Here is a 14,801-nt window from a genome sequence, read left to right on the forward strand (position 1 = left end):
GGTCTGTTTATTATGTGCATTGCTATCAAGACAACTTCCCCCCAAAAATCTGGAGTAAGCTTCACCATACAAATCTTAGAGGTAACACGCTCTTGAATGGTGCGATTCATGCTCTTAGCTATCCCATTTTGAGCAAGTGTGTATGGAGCAGTGAACTACCTACGGATGCCTCTTTGACTACAAAAATCCTTGAACATTGTGGAGACATATTCTCCACCATTGTCTATGCAAAAAGCTTTTGAGATTTATCCTTGATTGGTTCTCAATCATGGCGAGGAATTTTTAGAACGTAGAAAAGACATTGTCCAACCCATTCATAAAGGAGATAGCATAGCAATCGGAACTAGGAGTCTATGGAATGTAAAGCTTTTTAACCAACTGTAATTGAGAAAATTGTGCAAGCACCATCATCAATAAGTATATGCACTCGTGTACCATGCATGAATGGTTCCATGTATGCGCACAAGCTCATGTGGTGCAAAACAAGGTTGTCACATAACAGTAATCAAATGACACTCATGGAGATCCTTCGTGTGAGAAACATCCACTTGAGAGTACTTTGATGAAGAAGTTAAAGAGAAATAATTGCACCACATTCAAGGCCTTTCCTTTTCCCTCCTCAGATTTGCCTCTTGAGAATTCTCATGTGGACATTAGACTTGTCCAAACTTCAGACTTGGCAATTTCTCCTACCATTGATGAATCCCTATAGTGAATAATTTGTGACGTTTTCAAATTAAATTATGCATGTAAAGTGACACTTGCATATGTGCACACACACACACACACACACACACACACACACACACAAAAAGCATACACAAAAGTTGGTTATGAATCACATTTCAAGTTACACATGCACACACTTATCTACCAACACACGCAACCTAGCACTGAGGCACTTAAAATCAGACAGTTATACACATACACAAAACCTACCTCTAAAACACATTGAAGTTACACACACACACACACAAACACCTAGATACACATCCTAGCTCGCTCTCTCTCTCTCTCTCTCTCTCTCTCTCTCTCTCTCTCTCTCTCTCACACACACACACACACACACACACAATTTAGCACGCCAATGACACCTAGGTGTACATATACACAACATAATCATAAGTGCAAGAATTTAGCATGCAACTACACCTAGGTGTACATATACACAACACAATCATAGGTGCAAGTTGTACACTAGTTCTTATACCTTGAAAATACAATTCAATCATGGAACCATTCTCCCTTCACAAAATATGGATCCATAGGATACTAGGATATTTTTTGTGTCTATGTCTAGGAGACATTCATCAAGATTCATGATAGCATGGAGACTTGTACCAACCAAGATTTTATCCAATGGTGTTTGTCTTCAACCTATTGTAATGGGGGGTAGGCCTAATTGTGAACTAATCTTACTTGATTGGCCTAGCAAAGAGGTTTGGCAAGAACGTTATCTTAATCTATAATGGAAAATACCATTTAGAGTGAGGAAAACATGTGGCCAAATCAAATCAAAAGATGCACTGCCGAATTGAAAAAACAAAAGACAATGAAGAACTAAAAAGAATGGGAGTGGAAGACTGACTTGATAATCTTAAAAAAATGGGAGTGAAAATTTGACATGATAATCGAGTACGAGTCCTACTCGATTGTGTAAGGCAGAGGATGTTGCTTTTGTTAAGCTACAAGAGGACAATATGAATAGCTAAACTTTTCATCATGCAATGAGTTAAAGAGTGAAACTACATATCACTATATCGTGCACGTCACACATAAGTGATATACAAAAGTATGGTGGAGAATCGGCAATGTGTCTCCAAAAATTATAAGAAACAGAAGCCTTGCCCTACCGTGGATTCGTATTCGCCTCTTCAAAATACCCACTACTATATGTATATATACTTGATATGGCGTGCATTGTAAGAGTTAAACCAAGTACAATATACTTAGAATAGGAACATAAATGAAGTTTCTAAAAAAGCAATATTATAGCCAATGCAAAATGTTAATGCTAAATCGATAACAGAACATTTTATGTCCTCTTAACCAAGCAATTTCCTAGAGTTATTGCAAAGGATACTAATGCGGTCTTAGAGTGTTTGATATCCACAAAGATGGCTTATGAGCTGAAAAAACTTGGAAATTTTTTGGGCTATGGATTCTAGCTCTAAAATTGTCTTTCATGAGCACTTTTCAACCTTTACTGTGCCCAAAAAAACATTTGTTATTTTCGTCCATTTTTCATAAAATTGGTCATAGACTATCCTTCAACCTCTTAGTGAGATTTAAGATGCTACATAGGTAGCTATCATCATTATAAAGGTTTTCTGATACTTATAATGCATGGAGACTATGTATTTGAAGTTATGGCCTGTTTACGAAAATCGTGCCATGCATATTTACACTTTGATCAATTTTTTGGCAATGTATATGCAATAGAAATGTAAGTTTGATTGTGCACTCAGACTCATCACTATGTATTGCATCTTTCTTGAATTTTGGGACACCTCATTTTGAGTTAGATATGTATTATGCTCAATATTGTCGAATTCCTTCAATGAAGGTGGTCAATTTGTAGCTCAAGCCCAAACCTAAGTATACAAATACCAATTTGACTACAAGTACATACTTTTCAAAGAGATTGAGATGGTCACAATGTAGAAGCCATATTTTTCGTGAGTTCAAGTTTTGTGCTTAGCAGGTATATCTAGAATTGTCATTAAAAAACATGTTTGGATGGATTCTATGCTTTGTGGGTATTCAAGGTGTATCAATATAATTCCTATATGCAGATAAATATTAGTGAACAGAAAATACAAAAAATGCAAGCTTTTATTACTTAATTTTATGCACGATCAAAAAAATTTGAGAATTTGACATACCTTCATATGGAAAAATTTAGAGATAAATTGTCTTAATTTGAAGGTTTTTACAATTTCTCAAAATTTTGTAAGTTCTCACCTTCAAATTTAAAATTCGAAGGTAAATTTCAAATTTTATAGGTGGAATTAAACTTAAGTTTACGTTTTCTTTCAAGCACTGAAAGTGTAGAGTTTATGGCTTAATGCTCATTCCTAGTGCGATCTCAATCATCAAGTTGATCATGTCTACTATTATGATGTCCATCTCTTCTACAACTTTCACAATCATGTCAATTGCAATGGTCGCTTTTGCTATCATATCTACCATCACCACGGCTCCCATGTTGTTTGTCTTCTTTCAACTTAGGCTCATGCTCAAGTTTCTTTTGCACATCTTTGATTCCCATGTCAAAAAGGACAAAAAATCCAAGGAAGGCTGATCTGCGACCTGAGTTATCCAATCTCATCGAGACTCGATCATCTATATTATCAAGGCAACCAAGTCGAGACATTAATTCTAAGAAAGGCTTCTTCATTGAAGAAAAGGACTTAGTGGTTGTCTTATACTCAAGATACCTACAATTTCTTGCAAGAGACTCTTTAGTTGCAGCATGCTTCCCTTCATCGACCTGTTACCGTTATAGCTAGCCTGCGAGTCAAATCAATGTAGGCTAAAGTGTCATTCCTGGTGGTGAGCTAATTAATGTGACTATATTTGTCTACGAGGAAATCGAGATTTCCTCATCCTAGCACATTTCCCACATAGGACTTTTTCTATGAAAAAAAAGGTTGGCACTGTCGTCCTGTTGATTGCAGCATGTAAAGACGATATCACATTACAAACACTTTCGGAATTGAAAATACCGTAGTCTCAAAATTTTCACAGCATTGAGATGGTTCCATGTGCAACCGTGTACCACATCTCCTTCGTCAAACCATAGACCCAAATGTCCACTACAAGAGGTGAGGAAAGGATGCCAATATTTTCAAGGACTTCTGAACACTTGTGGAGCCATCGATGCAACACATTACAGTATGAATTTACCTTTCAATTAATGAAAATGAAGCTAGGTTTGGCAAGAAGGGGAACTACAGCATAGTTATGCAAGGAATCCTAAGACCACAAAATGTATTTTATAGATATCAATGTTGGGTGACAAGAAGAGAAATTTACGAACAGCGGAATTTATAGAATGTGCCAACAATATCTGCAAAAGTCCTATCTGGCACCTAGGCCAAAGGGACCATGCTATAAATGTGGTCGAGATCTTGTTCAATGCAACATTCAATTTTCGAGATTACTCTCTCCTGGCCCTTCAAAACGCTTATGCAGAAAATTCGCACTACTAGCAGAAAATTTTCTTCTATCTCAGAGGTCGTTACCCATCTGGCAGAAGGTATATATGCTGGCCACAAGCCAAACAGAAGACTTCCTAAAAGGAACCATATGCTGGCCACAAGCCAATCCCTAAAATGGAACCGCATGCTAGGCACAACCACCCCATGGATCAAAAAACTCCCGATTCCGACCCTAGATGTCCAAGTTACCTCTGTTTGACATAGTTGGCTTGGCTTCATTGTCGGTGATTCTGCCAACATTTCTGGAATGGCTCCCAAATTTTATTATACCCATTTGGATCGGTCGTTCTGCACTCGCCTTTTCATTTCAAGAAGCTTGTTAAAACCCAAGGCACAAAAAAGCGAACGATGCTTGTGCTGCGGCATAACAATGCATGGAGGCTAGAATTGAAGAGCTTCCCATGTTGCAACAGAAAAGCTCAACAAGGCACAAATGCAATTAGCACCAGATAAGCTATCGATAAACGTGAAACTCCAACAAACATCACCAACAACAAGAAACGCATGTCTTATAAACGAAATCTGTTTCTTGCTTGAGCCCTCTTCCCTATTACCTCCTTAACATGCTGACATTATTATCAGAACTGAAATTGGGCATAGCCCTTGATTTCAACACCAAGTCCAAAACTTGCCAGCTGGAAATTCTGCACACCTCTACATGCTTCATGCAAGAAGACAATTGGTCTACAGAGCATTATCCTCATTTTCTCACAAAATTTGGCCATAAACTATGTTGGAAAGAATTAAACAACTGCTTTCTTGGCTGTCACTGAGTTGCAAATTGTGGCGAATTCCGGACCCTGAATTGAAAAGAAACAAGAATTAGATTCAAGAGAGCAGATAACACTCCTCTCAAATTATGCCACAATTTTAGTGAATGCACCGTATTATGCAACCACAAATCAAAACATAAAAAGGCTTCCATATTTCATTACTTAGAACACAGTTTCTTTCTGACTATGCCAACAAGCTAGAGCATTCTTCATTCTCTTAAGCTAACTTGCTCAACCCTTGCTTACCTTAAGCGAGGCTCCTCCAACAAGAAATCCATCTATATCTTCTTTCTTTGCAAGCTCTTCACAATTGGCTCCATTCACAGAACCTGGCAAAAATTATGTGCTCGTAAGGCATGTATTAATTATGAACTACTGGATTCCAAACTTCACTTGAGCAAAGAGCATGCCATTGATTTTGACTGAAAATGCATTTTGTTTTGGGCTGTATGTCTCGCGTATCAGATATACTTGGATCTTATAACGTGAAACAAGTGTCTGAAGAAGAGGCGATATTTTCAAAGCTATATCACAGATCAACCTTACTAAATCACTTTTTTTGCAAATGAATTTAAAGCCTATAACAGGCAAAGATGATCCCACTTACCACCATAAATGATACGAACAGCCTTTGCAGCTTCGGAAGAAACGTTCTTCCCCATCCAACCACGGATGACTGCATGGACTTCCTGAGCTTGTAGAGGTGTTGCTACCTTGCCAGTGCCAATCGCCCACACCGGCTCGTAAGCAATCACAATGTTGTCCCAGCTCGGCACCGCATCTGCAATGAATGGACAAAAAACCATAATTACTCTTTCTGTATTAAAAATGAGAGAACATACTGGGAGAAACAGACACCTGCAAATGCTTTCAATTGCTCAAAGCAAACATTAAACGTCTTCCCAGCTTCACGCTCTTCCAGTTTCTCACCCACACAAGCAATAACCTTCAGGTTCTGTGATAGTGCATAAGCAGCTTTTTTACCAATAAACTGAGGCAAAACAACCAAGGTATCAGTTATGTAGGCTGAGTTTGTATGAAACTGAGCAAAAACATATATCTGCTCATGCTGACCTCGTTCGTTTCGCCAATAACGTGTCTGCGCTCAGAATGGCCAAGAATTACCCATTCACAGCCAGTGTCCTTCAGCTGTTCAGCACTGGGTCAGTATCGACCATGTTAGTCAATTCAGCTCAAGCGCAGAGGAGTGATTGGGCTTACAACAATATGGCCCCAGATTTCAAGGAAATATATTATCTGAAATAGGCAAACACGATCACAAATGAGAAAGAAAAGGCATGGCATGCCTGATTTCTCCAGTAAAGGCTCCACCTTTCCCGGACCAAGAGTTCTGTGCAGAGATCTGAATTGGAGCTGTAAGAGTATCTTTAACTTGGCTTATATAGACAAACGGTGGAGCCACTATAATTTCTGCAAAAAAAAGGAAGAGGCTGAGCTAGTTCATTTGCGAAACCATTAAGTACCAAGACATTCACAGGTTCGAAGTAAGGAAATATAGGCATTGTTTGGCTATTCACAGGTTCGAAGTAAGGAAATATAGGCATTGTTTGGCTACCTCTTCAGGTAAATCTAAGCCACGCGAAGAATGAGATACTCACCAACATCATCTTCCAACTTTGCTCCGTTCAAATCTCCAACTAGCTTTGCAATGGAGTCCTTGGTGCCATTCTGCAGCATCAGACATGCCAAACCATATGAATGGCTTCAATGTTGGCCAAACTTAGCAATCTCAAACTGTCACAAGTTTTTTCACAAGGTGCATTCACTTTTCCAGCCATTTAGCATGAGCTTTGGTTCACACTCAAAAGATGAAGTACTGTGGCTTGCCAAGGCACAGTATTCGCTGGGATAGATGCCCTTCCTTTTCAGTAAAATGTACATCAAACTTGCAAGTATTTGTTTTATTTTCTCAGCTAGCAAACCTCTAGTCTTGTCAACTAGCCAACCTGGAGTCCCCCTAATGCAAGAAGAGACTTAAGTATGCAAGATGCACTCTGCCACCTTTAGTTTTACAAGCTCAATCAAAGATCTTTACTTGCAGATCACTGTAACATTGTTGCTATTTTGGCTATTTCTATTATTCGTTTGGTTTATGAATCTAGTGGTATTAGAAAGGAAGCTTCGGAGCTTCCTGATACATTATCGGGATGAATTGTCACGGAGCAGGCACCACGTGCCACCGGGAAAGAACAGACTGAACAACTTTAAGCACTTCAAATAACAATTGAACTGAAAGAGATGAGAGTGCACGACACACGAGATGGGGAGTGGCGGAGTTCCACCCCGAGAGAGCATTGGCCCCAAACCTTGGCGCCCCTTCCGGTATTTCTTTATATTGCTTGAACTCGGTACCATGCTGGTATTCACGCTCTGCACCTTCATCTAGAAGAGAGTGCCAGACAATGAGCCCTCAACACATTTGACCTTGAAAAGCAGTTACATGAAAAGCTTCAAACTCAAAAGCACGGCAATTGTAAGTTGATACATGTGAATGAAGTTGGCCTTGGCTCCTCCATCAAAGAAAATAAGGGCTTCTTGATCTTTCACTTTGCCCCAAGCTCGGCAAAGTTCTGTACTTTCATCTATCTGGCTTGGGTCACTACCTATGCAATCTGGTACCAGTCTTGCTTTCATCTTGCCTTTTCTATAACGTTCCTCTGCAACTCTAGAACTCTCTCGCCTGTCTTCAGTCTGTCCTTGCTATGCCTTTTTGGGGCACTTTGTGGAGATGTGCCCTTGTTCCTTGCAACCAAAACACTTCCCCTCTTTGACATAGTTAGCCCTTTCTCGAAGAGTCAGTTGGGTCGTGTATCCTTCTTTTCTTGAAAACTCTTTTTCTTTCTACTTTCATTGTTGAAGGTCTATCTTGTCCTCTGAGTCAAGATCTCATCAGTGGGGTAAGTCAAATTCTACGAGTGTATGGAGAATCCCCGTTTCGCATGACCTATTAATTCTTGGATAGAATCTTTTGTTCAAGGCAGTAGTCTCGGATCTCTGTAGGGAGTCCGCAGCAAAACCACACAATCTGTTTCTTAAAGGTGACCTTCTTAAATAAAGAGGTTGATAGAAAAGAGTCCCAAAAACTCTCGCAATAAGCGTCCAAAGAATCTCCCAGTCCCAAAACCTCTCGCAATAAGCGTCCAAAGAATCTCCCTTGGTCATCCGAAGATGGTTCCAAGCGGTTCTTACATCCCGTTCATACTCCCGGGTCAGCCAAGAAGAAATAAAGAGACTGTTAAATTTCAACCACTCGACTGGAGCTTCTTTTCTCAAAAGAAGAGTGGACCACCATGTTCGAGCATTTACTTTGAGAAAAGATGCAGCCTTCCTAATCTTGGAGTGCTTTGAGTAGTGCCCTCCATAGAAGGCTATGTCAAACTGCTGGATGAAGGCCAAAGCCCTCGGAACATCTCGGAATCCAAAAAAGGATTCAAATTTTATAGACTGTCCACCTTTGAATTCGTTTGTTTTCTTGCTCGTCTTCGAGGAAGTCAAATTGGTTGGCTCTATAGATGTCACGTGACACATCTAACCCTATGTGTCTGTGGACAAGCTACAGCATGACCTGGGTTCAGTTCAGTTCCGTCAGTCTAGCATAGGAAGTGATCTAGCACTTTTGTAAGTCTATTCGTAGACCATGCATGTCCAGACACTTAGAATAGATGCATATCCTCTGGTTGCACACAGCATGATCATCAGCATTACCATCAGAATCCATCAGGAGCATTTTCCAGTGCACTTAACCTATTTTCCCTATTTTAGCCATTTTTCACTTATTATTTTTAAGTGACTTTTGTTGGGAACTAGGTAGGGCAAATTGGCAAGTGTAGTATATAAGAAAACCTAGCGCTAGCACTTTCTGGCAGAAGAGGCGGCAAGAGCACCTTGCTCAACAGGCAACTTCTCAGCAAGACCCCCCAGCAAGGCCTAGCGTTTTTGCAACACAACATCAACACTGGCGTTTTTGCACCATAGACTAGCCTTGGCATTTTTGCACAGCAGATCAGCCTCGACAACACAACAGATCCACTAGCGTTAGCAGATTCTACAGCAGTTAGCCAATTTCCACCGCAGCAGAAGATTTTCAGCCCTAGCGTTTTTGAATCTGCAAGACACCTCAGTGTTTTTACAGATCTTCGCGATGGAATCAGCCCTAGACTCAACGTTTTCAGTTTTCAACGGTTAGACCCGCAAAAGAAGTCCCGAACCTCGCAGATCTCACCTTCCCGCTGCAAATCCTCGCCGCACGGTCAGATCCCGCGAAGGTTTGCAATTTCAGCCCGGAAAACGCAGATTTCAGCATCTGCGTTTTCAGCGCGTCGTCGTTGCATTGTCGTCATCGACATCGTCACCGACATAGAGTCAGAATTCAGCAGATAAAGATTTGCAGATCTCAGCCCTTAGCATTTTCAGATTTCAGCCCGTCTCATCGTCATCCTCATCGTCATCGACATCGTCGGCAAGTCCAAAGCATTGTAGAGATTTGTGCAATCATAAGTAGACTGCTCTCGCCATAGAGAGAGGGGCCATTGGAGGAGGGTTTGACAACTTCCTGATGTCGTATTTTCTTCTCTCTCTCTCACAGTCTCAGCACCTTCACTTGTAGTGTTTATCCACCTAGTTTGTGATCACTTGCACTTTCTCATTAAAGAACAGAAGGCTCTCCCTTCCCTAAGTAAAAGGAACCCTTGAGCACAGTTCAGAGCACTCATCTCGAGCAAAATTCAACATTCACTTCCGTTGCACCTTACATTGGTATCAGAGCTTTGGCAATATTCTGTATCACTGAAGGAAAGAACCACAAGAACCACATAAATTTTTTTTTTTGCTTGTTAGGGTTGCACGTAATCCAAGACCTCTTGGGCGTGTCGATTCCTAATCGTGTTATTGAAGAGTGACAGGAAACCCAAGAAAGAAGGGCTTGTCCAGCCTCCCCTTGTGCCTCTTTTCACTCATTGCGAGCGGACCATGCACTTAGCGGCCGGCCAATCGACGTGAGGTGGAAAAAAGCAACCTTGGTGTGAGCGCAAGGCCGCCAAGGGGTGCGCCCGCCAGAAAAGAGCAGAGCTCGATTGAAGAGAAGATTGTTCTCTAAATCAGATTGCAAGCGAAAGAAGAACCTCAAGACTCCAGAACCTCAAGCACTCAAGACCCCCAAGAACCTCAAGAACCCAAGAACCTCAAGACCCTCAAGAACCCAAGACCCGCAAGACCCCAAGTTCGTCGTGAACTTAAGAACCCAAGACTTCAGTGGATGGTAATCAGTCGAAGCGGAATGGATACTTCGCTTGGAGGTGGTGAGCATGGGAGAGGCGAAGAAGAGTTTTCCTCACCAGGAGGTTTTTCCGACCCTTCCCCATCTACGCCAAAGATTGCACCAAATCCTATGGAGGGTTTCGACAAGAGGATGATGGACGGGAAGTTAGCAAGCGAAGAAAGAATAGCAGCAATAGAGCGTAAGTACCAAGAAAGAATGGCAGCCATAGCGCGTGAGCACGAACAAGCACGCTTGGAAGCCAAAATAAGACAAGCCGAATTGGATCGTAAAGACGTAGAAAGAAAAGCAGAAAGAAAGGGCCGACTTGGAGCGTGAGCCTGAGCAAGCGCGCGAAGTGGCCGAAGAAAAGAAGGCAGCTAGTGAACGTGAGCAAGCGCGCTTGGCGGCCAAAGAAAGCCTAGCCGACTTCGATCGCAAGTGCGAAGAAAAACGGTTAGCGTGTGAAGAACAGAGCGCCCGACACATGAAGGAGATGTTGCGACTCTTTTCTCAAGTGCAAGCACAGATGCAAGAGAACGGGAAAAGGAGACTCTCTCAATCTCTTCTTCTCCATAGCAAGACACACAGGATTTGCATGATAATGATTTCCATGATAAGGTTAAGCATGATGATTTGTAGCATCAAGATGTGATTTCTCACGAGCATGATGATTTGCATGATCAAGATGTGATTTCTCACGAGCATGATGGTTTGCATGAAGATAATGTGATTGTTCACAAGGATGATGGTTTGGTTGATACTTTTTTCTAGTGAAGCTGACCTCGTTGCAGATTCGATCAATCACGAAGCACCGATCTTGGCTCTCGAGTCGAGGTCCAAAGAAGCCCCTCAGAAAGAGCCGATCTTGGCTCTCGAGCCTAGGTCCAAAGAACCCCCTAAAGAAGAACAGATCTTGGCTCTCAAGCCTAGGTCCAAAGAACCCTCACAGGAAGTATTATGTGTTCGAATGATTAGTCAGCACGCATTGTTCGAGTGTTTCATTCATGATGCTTTCCTGTATTTTAGTCAACGTCTTTATGTGATCCCTTTTCATAGGCATGCCTACGTTGAGCACGGATGTATGCGGATTTCTCATGAAAAGCTGAAAAGTAAGCATTCAAGGACGTCACATTCCATGTCTCTTCCTTAGCAGGACACAGTCGTAGAAAGAGCACAAGAAGTGAGCATCAAGCATCGGCATTTCTATTATGATTTGCCACAGTTGATTGATTTAGATCAGAAAGAAAAGATTCGATCTCATTGTTTGCATGTGTTTGATGAACAGTTTGGCACTCCATCTCTATGTTCATCTACATTGTGCATGCACAGTCTTTAGAGAAGACAAGAGCTTTTTCAGTCACTTTACATGGAATGGGTATATTCATGTTTTTGTTGGAAGTGGTTTCAGGAATGTTTCAGGAATTTTCAGCCTCAGAGATTCTTGAAGAGGGTAGACGCATGACTCTAGACGAAGTTGAAGCATTAAAGGAGCCACAAATGACTGTCTCGCTTTCGGTGCGGCCCAAAGAAGCAAGCGTTGCAGACCTTTATGAAGTTCAAGTATCGCACGAACCACACCTCAGAATGGGCCAGCGAAGAGTCCTTTTGAGGATTCTGGATGTTGTTGGCGATCTCCCTTGACGCCATACAGTTTGGTACCAGTACCTCACTTTGAAAAGGAGGGGATGTCACGTGACAAATCCAACCCTATGTGTTCGTGGACAAGCTACAACATGACCTGGGTTCAGTCTAGTTCAGTTAGTCTAGAATAGGAACTGATCTGGCACTTTTGTGAGTTTGTTCATAGACCGTGCATGTCCAAACACTTAGAATAGATCCTCTAGTTGCACACAACATGATCATCAGCATTACCATCAGAATCCATCAAGAGCATTTTCCAGTGCATTAAACCTATTTTCCCTATTTTAGCCATTTTTCACTTATTATTTTTAAGTGACTTTTGTTGGGAACTAGGTAGGGCAAATTGGCAAGTGTAGTATATAAGAAAACCTAACGCTAGCACTTTCTGGTAGAAGAGGCAGCATGAGCACCTTGCTCAACACCTTGCTCAACAGGCAACTTCTCAGCAAGACGCCCCCCCCCCCCCCCCCCCCCCGAGCAAGGCCTAGCGTTTGCAACACAGAATCAACACTGGCGTTTTTGCACCATAGACAAGCCCTTGCGTTTTTCCACAGCAAATCAGCCCCGGCGACCACAGCAGACAACAAATCCACTAGCGTTAGCAGATTCTACAGCAGTTAGCAGATTTCCACCGCAGCAGAAGATTTTCAGCCCTAACCTTTTTGCATCTGCAAGACACCTCAGCGTTTTTGCAGATCTTCGCGATGGAATCAGCCCTAGACTCAGCGTTTTCAGTTTTCAACAGTTAGACCCGCGGAAGAAGTTCCGAACCTCGCAGATCTCACCTTCTCGCAGCAGAACCTCGCCGCACAGTCAAATCCCGCGAAGTTTGCAGTTTCAGCTTGGAAAACGCAGATTTCAGCATCTGCGTTTTCAGCGCGTCGTCGTTGCATCGTCGTCACCGACAGAGTCAAAATTCAGCAGATAAAGGTTTGCAGATTTCAGCCCTTATCATTTTCAGATTTCAGCCTGTCTCGTCGTCGTCCTCATCGTCGTCGACATCGTCGGCAAGTCCAAAGCATTGTAAAGATTTGTGCAATCATGTAGACCGCTCTCGCCATAGAGAGAGGGGCCCTTGGAGGAGGGTTTGACAACTTCTTGGTGTCATATTCTCTTCTCTCTCTATCTCTCAGTCTCAGCACCTTCACTCACAATGTTTATCCACCTAGTTTGTGATCACTTGCACTCTCTCATTAAAGAATGGAAGGCTCTCACTTCCCTAAGTAAAAGGAACCCTTGAGCACAGTTGGGAGCACTCATCTTGAGCAAAGTTCAACATTCACTTCCGTTGCACCTTACAATATAAGTGCTTCTTCTTTGCATAAAACATATGGTCATCGGAGTCCGAACTGTCAAAGGATGACTCCTCCATAGAGCTATCAGAAACTAGACGGAATCCGAGTTTCTTTGCCTTTTTCTTGCCCTTTCTGAATTTGCTTTTTGCCCTTTCTGTCCTCCTCGCTCGAGTCAAAAGAGCTAGAAGAACTGTCACAAGAAGAGGAAGAAGAAGAACTGGGCTATCCTTCAAAGCGTAGACGCTTCTTCTGCTTTCTTACAGATGCAAAAGAAGATTGACGGCCCAAATAACCAAGGTAGTCAGTCCCCTTCTTGCGCTTTTACAATTGCTTTTTGGATTGATTTTTCGTGTCCAAAAGCTAGCTGATTTGAGTCTGAACCAACTCTTGAAGTTCTTGTTCTGTAACCATCCTCGAAGAAGGAGGTTTCTTGATTGCAAGTTTGATTGGTGGTTCGGACCTCGGTGGCTTTTGGCCATTGAGTGTGCACTTCAGCGATTAATTGCTGAGACAAATTTTGCAAACTGAGGGTCTTTCGCAAATTTAATCATCTGCTTTGTGCACTCGTCAACCTATTGTCGACGCTGCATCTCTTTAAGTTCATACTGAGTAGGCCGAAGTGGCCCGTACTCTGCTTCTATTAATTCGTTTAACTCTTCTGCGTGATCTCCTCTCGCATCAGCAGATGCAAAAGAAGTCGATTGATTCTTTTCGGAATCCATAAGTGTCGCGAGATAAGGGGTCAGATTTCTCGGTAGAAGAGAAATCGGTCGTGCTCTGATACCACTGTAACAAACTTGGACACCCAAGTCAAGATTCTACCGCGACACAACAGAGATTCACTTCAAACTTATTCACAGATCACAAGAAAGTCGACACGGCCCGATGTAGTTCTGTGCCAAGAGATATTGGCCCCAAAGACTGGCACCCCTTTTGATATTTATTTTTATATTAATCTTTGAGCAAAGTACAATTGAGACCGCGGGTGCTCGCGTCCAGATGCTCGCCAGAGTAGACCCCTAAGGCCACTTATAAAAAGTTTACAAGGGATGCTAAAAAGCAGAGCCCCAAAAGCATCTACTAAATCAATATCAAAACGGCCCCCAAAGCTGCCAACGTGATTTGCGGAGATCCGTACGCTTGGTCAGCGCAAAAAGCAAGAATCCGTACACTGCTGTCATGTTAGCACAACCAGCCCGTATCGCGGAAATCCGTACTGCAACGTCAGCATGTCGACACATTTTCTGAGTACTCGTATTGGCTGCCACGTCGCCACGTGTGTGTGTCCGGGTGGCTGACACGTCACCAGTTTGTGACAATGGTGACTGTGACGATGATGACGATGGTGCCGTCGTCAAGTCCGAGATCTGCAATGACGATGTCGATGTCGACGACGACGATGGTGTCGACGACGACGACATCAAGGCTGAATATTGAAAACGTTGGCTGATCTGTAGGGCTGAATATGGCGCTGATGATTAGGGCTGAAAACTGAAAATTGTGTCGTGACGACGACGACCACGACGATGTCAATGACGGCGACGACAAGGCTGAAAAACGCTAGGGCTGAAAGCTGAAAACCATCGCGATG

At 42.4% G+C, this 14,801-nt stretch overlaps 1 protein-coding gene across 1 annotated transcript in view; it reads right to left on the reverse strand.

Moving 5' to 3' along the window:
- Positions 1-4,707: 4,707 nt before the first annotated feature.
- Positions 4,708-14,801, reverse strand: part of LOC147457250 (triosephosphate isomerase, chloroplastic-like) — a 28,428-nt gene continuing 18,334 nt past the window's right edge. Inside the window, exons 4-10 of the mRNA XM_086512194.1 lie at positions 6,616-6,685; positions 6,304-6,427; positions 6,071-6,155; positions 5,855-5,987; positions 5,604-5,777; positions 5,243-5,325; positions 4,708-5,023 (exon numbers count right to left, since the gene is read on the reverse strand). Coding sequence (XP_086368320.1) covers positions 4,967-5,023; positions 5,243-5,325; positions 5,604-5,777; positions 5,855-5,987; positions 6,071-6,155; positions 6,304-6,427; positions 6,616-6,685 — 726 coding nt within the window. The 3' untranslated portion in view covers positions 4,708-4,966. The remainder of the gene's footprint in view (positions 5,024-5,242; positions 5,326-5,603; positions 5,778-5,854; positions 5,988-6,070; positions 6,156-6,303; positions 6,428-6,615; positions 6,686-14,801) is intronic.

The sequence above is a fragment of the Adiantum capillus-veneris genome, chromosome 5 (assembly GCF_014529385.1).
Source record: "Adiantum capillus-veneris isolate H3 chromosome 5, ASM1452938v2, whole genome shotgun sequence".
NCBI lineage: Eukaryota > Viridiplantae > Streptophyta > Polypodiopsida > Polypodiales > Pteridaceae > Adiantum > Adiantum capillus-veneris.